Below are 6,895 nucleotides of genomic sequence, written 5' to 3' on the forward strand. Positions count from 1 at the left end.
AGCTTCTTCTTTTTTGTCTTTTGTCAATTTTAAGCGTGTTCCCATATAGATTACCTAGTAAAGCCAGTTCTTCATTCTCACAATGGAAGTAGGAGAAAAATGAAACCTTTATAGGAATTTGAGATGATGCGACATCCCCAACAACACAACACAGCAGAAAAGCAAAACAAAACTTTGCTCCTCTTCTTCCTCCTACGGGTACTGCTCTACTCATGCTCTCACGGGCATGCCGACGCCGGCCGGGTGGCATCGGTCCAGGGTCCTCTTCACTTCAGAGACGAGAGGCGCTTCACGAAGATGTCGTAGGCGTCGTCCCTGTCGAGCATGCTCACCCGGACGAACCTCGGATCCGCTCCGAACTGACTCCCGCTCCGGGTCAGTATCTTGTGGCTGCGCAGGAAGCTCGCGCAGTCCTCCACGTCCTCCCTATCGCAGCGCAGCCATGCGAACGCTGCAAGCAGCCCATGGAAGTGGAGTGAGGTGGTGAACAATGTCATGGAGGTTCAGAGTCTTCAGACATGGTACATACCAGGATTTGTCGATGCCATTTCCTTGGTGAAGTTGCAGTAGCCGGAAGTTTCCTCAGGCAAGCTGAAAGTGCCCGAGGCGGCAGCGGCTTCACGCAGCATGTCCCAGCGTTGCACCATCTTACGCCGCCCAAAGTCGAACAGACGGTGGGCTTCTTTCGCCTCCGCGAGCTCATAGCCGTCAGAGACCGCCCTGAGGACCTTGGCAGCACGCAGTTGTGAGTCCTTGGAGACCCCAATCGTGTTGAGCTCGATGAACTTGGTCATCTTCTGTGCAATGCCGCGGTCCTTCACCAGCGCCCACCTGCGGAAGGTTTCATCGGAACATCGACCATTGCAATTCAGGTCGGCGAAGTGAAGTAGCATTCCTATCTGAAGTTTACACGCCGAGACTTACCCGATCCTTGTCCCGGCATGCCCTGTGCTCTTTGATACCGTGAAGAGCATAATGTCATGGCCAGCCCGTTTAGAGATCGGCGTGTACTGCGGCCAGTAGTACGCCAGGTCATGGACGGTTTTGCCGGTTACAGATGCCAGAACAGCTTCACGGATGGATCCGTCAGGATTGTTTGGGGAGCATACCAGCTCAATGTAAGTGTCGCCCTTGAAAGAGTTGGCGTCCCCGGCCCAGCGGAAGAGCCCTGACTGAAGAAAATCGGTCACGGCAGGATAGGACTACATACAAACAGATCAAGTCAGTGCATTGGCTCACCATAAGATAGTGTTATTTTCTTATCAATTATTGTTATAGTTCAGTTCAGAGCTTCAGAGCATGGAAATAAAAAAAAAAGTTAAACTATCAGCTCCACGCCGACGCCCATGACTGAACACATGATTTAGCACTAGATATGGAGCAGACACATGACACTGTGCCCATAAAAATAGAATGCCTGTACTTTCCTGTTCTCCCAGGTTGGCCAGAGCCCAGAGATCAGGCATGTCACATGAACATAAACAGAAATCCGCATATGACGGTGCGCCATGTGTTAACTATATTCCTGCCGGCACATGGAAATGGAATTTTGAAGGGCAAGCCTCCCGCCTAACATGTTAACCAGAACTAAGATTCAGATTTGATTCTCTTTAATCAATGATAATCATTGCTTAAAGAGACATGTCGGCTACCCGCAAATCGCAGTAATGCCGGTCCCTACATGCGAGATCTATGGATTCCCCAAGTTTCCATCGGGGATTAGGAAGCAACACATCATATGCTTGATCACCCACCATCACATGACCACGGAGGAGTGATTTGGGACAAGCAAAAGGGAACAAAAATGAGTGGCACCATCAGTGTCCCCCCCCCCCCCCTATGACTTCAATTCTGCTCTATCTCCTCATCATTTAGTGGGGAATGATAAGATAATGACAGGTCTTGCCATCCTTGTCACGCAATAATTCATCAACACGATGCATTATTTTTTAGACAACCAAAATAATCCACAGCTTGGCGGCAGTGATGCCATCTCACTGTCTTCCTGTTCTTCCTCTTTTTCTTTAGCGTTTGCCTTACCGAGTAATATGGCGCCGTGGACACCACGCTCATGGGCTCGTCGGCTCCCGCGGGCGACAGCGCGTAGAGCGCCGCCATGAAGAGCTGGGTGGAGCCGGTGCCGACCAGGACGTGGTACCCGTCCACCACCGCGTTGCCGACCAGCCGGTGGAGGCGGCGCACCTCGTGGTCGAAGCCCGGCTCGAGGAACCAGCAAACGTTGGTCACATCGGAGAAGTAGCTCATCGTCTGCCACCCCGGGATGACGATCTCGGCGGCGTCCCCCGTCTCCCGCCAGAAGGCCTCAAACATGGTCGGGTCCCCGCTGCAGCCGACAACGCGAATGTCAAAGGCATTGTATAACCGAGACACTCATGTGGCTTATTATTTTGCAGCAGCAGTGAAAAAAAACAAATAAGGTTCATGAATCGCGAGTAAATCTGCAATCTTGGGATCAGTTGAAACTAGATGGATATGATCCGCACTTCAGCGTTCATTCCTCCTTGACATTGCACAAGGACATCCCTCGTAGGGAAGAACACCTCCCCGCAGCCGCAAATTGCAAATATAGTAACCAGTTGGCATGCCGGCACCAAGAAAAAGGAGCAAGATTTTAAAGACTCACTGGTCGAGGTTGATCACCGAGTCCGGCGTCACCCCCGGCTTCCCGGTCGACGGCGCCCTGCTCTTGGACATGGACTCCGCCGGCCTCGCCGTGCTCTTGCCGCTGCCGCCGTTGGCATCATCAGGCTGCATCAGGCAGGCGTGATGCTGGTGGTGGTGAGGAGAAGATGCCGCGGGATTGTTGACGACGTAGTGGTGGAGGAGGAGCGCGACGTTCAGGGCGACGGAAGCGAAGGCGGCGGCCCGCCAGAGCGGCACCTGCGTCCGCCCCCTGGGCTTCCTCGCGGGGAAAAGCTTGGGCCGGAGCGCGGCGAGCCCAAGCGCGCCACCGTTGGTCGCCTCGTCACGATTTTTCGCAGAAGGTTTGGGCGCGGCGAGGAGGCGCGGGGACGGCACGACGCCGCCGTTCCCTTGGAACTTGCCCTCCACCGCCGTGCCAAGGCGGAATGCCGCCATGCCGGGAGCGCGCGCGCGCCAACGAGCAAGGTTTTCGTCGGGGCTGCGAGCCGGGCCGAGTGGAACAGGAACGCTAGCTGAGCTCCCTGTTTTCTTGGGGAAAAGAAGGAAGCAAAAAAAAAGGAGCTAAATCGAAGCGCTTCTTGGATTGGGAGTTTGGAGCGGCGAAGCCGGTGGAATCGGATCGAGGCAGCTGCTTCTTGCAGCCTCTCTCTCTCTCTCTCTCTCTCTCTCTCTCTCTCTCTCTCTCTCTCGGCACGGGTTTTGCTGTAAGCTGTAAACGAAACAGGTGAACAGCAGCAGCAAATGGCAACGAAAGGAGAGAGAAGGGAAGGCGATGCGAAAGAAAAGTATGGTGATGGGGAAGAAGCTCACAGAGTGGCGCAGGAGGAACGAAACGTTGCTGTGCAGCTTTATTTATAGGGTCGTCCCCACCATCGATGCAGGATAGAATATTCTTTCTGCCGCTTCGGAAGAGCTGCCCAGCACTGCCCACTAGAGCAACTGCCAGTACAGCATCACAGTGATGTGCCGCTCGGCGCTTCCCAGCCGTCGGATGGAGGGCCGGGTGGTCCATCCTTGATCGAATGGTTGGGGGACCACAATCCTCCCATCTTTTGAGTCTTCTTTCGCAGTTCAATTAGATCATCTCTAACTATATTTTCTTTATTTTGATCTTTTCTAAAATCTCTTCTCGTTCCTATTCTTTTTATTTTTTCTCATCTCCAACAGCTTTTCTTCGAGGGGAATCGCGGAGGAAAAGGAGAAGGAATCCCGTTCCGAAGGAAATGACTTTAGGAATCCCTTCGTGACGAAAACTGTAAAGACAAAACATTGGAGCGTTGAAGGTCCCCGAAGAGAAACCCTTGGAGATGGCCTTATGAGCTGAAGGTGGAGCCGTTTGGCCAAATATATTAGCGTTCGGAAACCAGGCTTCGGAGAAACTGCACTAGGGCTTTTGCTAATCCACACTACAAACACAAAAAATTACAGCTCCAATCTTGTGGCTTCTCTCTTCACATTGTGTTGAGGAGGGAAAATGAACAAAGCCCAAATCACCCATAAGCTATATCGTATAAGTAGGTTGGGGGAAGCAGGCTGAGTGGAGTCATATATGTTAAAAATAAGAGTATTTAGTTGATTATATTTGTCTGGACAGACTGAACTGATTTTCTGTTTGGTTGACTGAATCTGAGGTCATATGAGTGGATGCAAGAGTTGGGATTATAATTGGTTACTCGTATGAAGATAATTTATTACACTGACAAGTGGACCCATATATATGCATCTACTCAACCAGGATGAGGAGTGAAGCTCAATTCTCAGTTAGGATGAGGTCGTATATTTGCATTTGCTCATGCAGGCTAGAACAGTGGATGCAGAAAACCAAACACGCTTCTTAAGATTATACGTATCCATCGAGTCAGACTGGAGGGAATTAAGGCAACCAAACACACCCAAAGTGTATGCATTCATGCATGAAATTCGGAAAGTCCATACCGTCACAAGCATCCTAGAGTTCAGGTGTCTGAAACTCAAAAGTTTTTATACAAATGTGTGAACGCACGAGTTCACATGATCCGTCAGGATTCCTATGTTCTCTGCGAGCTTTAGGGTTTCAGGATTGGGCGCTTTCATGGCTACCAAACTTAGAGAGAGCTTGGGCAGTAGGGCCGACCGGAGGCGGTGACGGGTGTGGGGGTGGAACGACAATGTGGTGGGGATGTCGTTGGCCGTGGGCGGCGAAGGACGATCGGTGGGCGGTGCCGAGAGCGAGTGAGGTAAGAATGTGGCCTGGCGGAGCCGGTTAGCATGGTGGGGACGGCGGACGTGGATCCGGAGGCGAGGCCGGCACCGGTGCCGAAGGAGGGTGGGAGGCGGGGGAGCGAGGCTAAACGCGTTGGGAGAAATCACTGCATGCTTAGATTAACACGAACAGAGCAGCATGACTCAAGGTTGATGGTGAACATAGTAGCTAGATGGATCTTCGATTTTATATTGGACGGTTGAGAGCTGTGGACTGAAGCAAATAATATTTTCAGACACATAAAGAATATCATCTAAGGAGAAGCATAAAATTAGGCCAAACACCTCCTTTTCGGCTGTAGTTTTGTTGGGAACTAGCCTCTCGGGAAGCTAGGTTCCGGAACCCAAAGTCCAGGCTAGAGCTCAACTAAGCAAGGCCGAAGAAATTTGGAGCCCACCAGAGTTTACAAATTAACTTCTATATCAAATATAACCTTTACAGGAAGCTAAAATACATTATTCATAGCGTGTTCTCTTTTACTGTTAGCTTTGTATTAACTAATTATTATAGATTAACGGTCTTTAAATTTGCAACTGCGAATGAACCTTCGCATAATGATAAATTAACTAATTGTTGCATGTTTGCTTTTGCGAATATATATGTCTATTTTGAAAAATTATTATCGCCTTTTCAACGGGTGACAAATTTTTAAAAAATATATATTTCAATACTTTCAAAGTTCAAACCACTATATTCTAGCCCACCACCTTTCAGGCCACCCTCGTTTGCTTAGAGCAACAGTAATGTATAATGGGTACCTAGATAGTAAGAGTGAGCCCGTGTGTCAGTGGATATTTGTTGTTTCAATTGTCACAATGTATTGGGCATTAAAATGGGTCCACATTTCAGGAAAAAAAAATTCAGTTTTTTCAGCCACCCCCCACATTCCCAGCCAGAACCGAGAGTGGGAGAAATGATTTTTAATCCCTTACTGCTTGGTAGTAAGCTTAGTGCCGGTAGTAGCTTACTACCTATTTCCACAATGGTTGCTACCGGATAGTAAGTAAGTATTTATTGTTTACTACCTAGTTTGTGAGTACATTATGGTTGCTCTTATTAAATATATCTTAGTCATTTCTTTGATTTCATGTTTTAAACAAGTGATTGCCTCTTTAGGTGAGAACCAATTTCCAATGTTCCCGATAAACATCAAGAACCGGCCATTTGCCAAATGATTTCTCCAGTGTAAAGATTCTAGCCACACTCCTGCAAGGAGTAAAAGATAAGTTTCCGGGCATCAGTCAAAGGTCAAAACCTAACAAAAATGAAAGGAACCGAATAGAACACTTGTTAAGCTTCTACTTTGTGAGTGCAACCATCATTTACAACTCATTTATATTTTCTATTTGAAACCGTGTAGGGCAGCATGAGCAACGACAAATGCAAACCGTTCGGATTGATTCTTTCCATGTTTATAAATCAAGGTGCAGGTGCTTTCCTCTTCTTGATCACCCCACCTTGTAAAAAGTTTGTGATGGCCTTCACTTAGTTTATACTTTTAGAGATTGTGCAACTGGATGTTATCATTTGTTTATCATGGTACGTGGGGAAAAGATGGCGAATGAGTTCAGGAAAAGGCCCATTCGATTATGAAAAGCATCAACCAAACAACTAGACAATGATTCGCGCCATGATCAGATAAACATATATTAGAACTAGTCCCATGAAACATCGTGTGCCACGTACACACTATAGACGCTGGGGCCATTTGAAACTTGAGTTATACAGCTTCTCGTAAAATTCCTGTATGCAGCTGTGATTTAGGCCAAGTTTAGCAGGGATTCTGAATTATGTTTCTCTCTAGCATCTGGGGAAACCCTGACAAATAGGCAGTTTGATTTCTGATTCTCTCAAGAAACCAGGAGAATCGTTTCTCTCTTTTGTACTAGCGGAATCTATAAACCAGAATCACCTAAAATGATGTGTATTACCTTCGTTGGCACACGAAGAATGTGTCCAACAGCACACGATGAGAATCCTACTCATTAA

At 48.3% G+C, this 6,895-nt stretch overlaps 1 protein-coding gene across 1 annotated transcript; it reads right to left on the bottom strand.

Moving 5' to 3' along the window:
- Nucleotides 1-70: 70 nt before the first annotated feature.
- LOC133897196 (tryptophan aminotransferase-related protein 2-like) lies at nucleotides 71-3,481 on the bottom strand. Its single transcript, XM_062337835.1, has 5 exons — nucleotides 2,645-3,481; nucleotides 2,041-2,344; nucleotides 925-1,202; nucleotides 530-831; nucleotides 71-451 (listed from the first exon to the last, which is right to left on the bottom strand). Exons 1-5 carry the CDS (start codon nucleotides 3,097-3,099, stop codon nucleotides 267-269), a joined length of 1,524 nt encoding a protein of 507 aa, XP_062193819.1. The 5' UTR covers nucleotides 3,100-3,481; the 3' UTR covers nucleotides 71-266.
- Nucleotides 3,482-6,895: the final 3,414 nt, after the last annotated feature.

Source organism: Phragmites australis, chromosome 2, assembly GCF_958298935.1.
Source record: "Phragmites australis chromosome 2, lpPhrAust1.1, whole genome shotgun sequence".
Classification (NCBI taxonomy): domain Eukaryota; kingdom Viridiplantae; phylum Streptophyta; class Magnoliopsida; order Poales; family Poaceae; genus Phragmites; species Phragmites australis.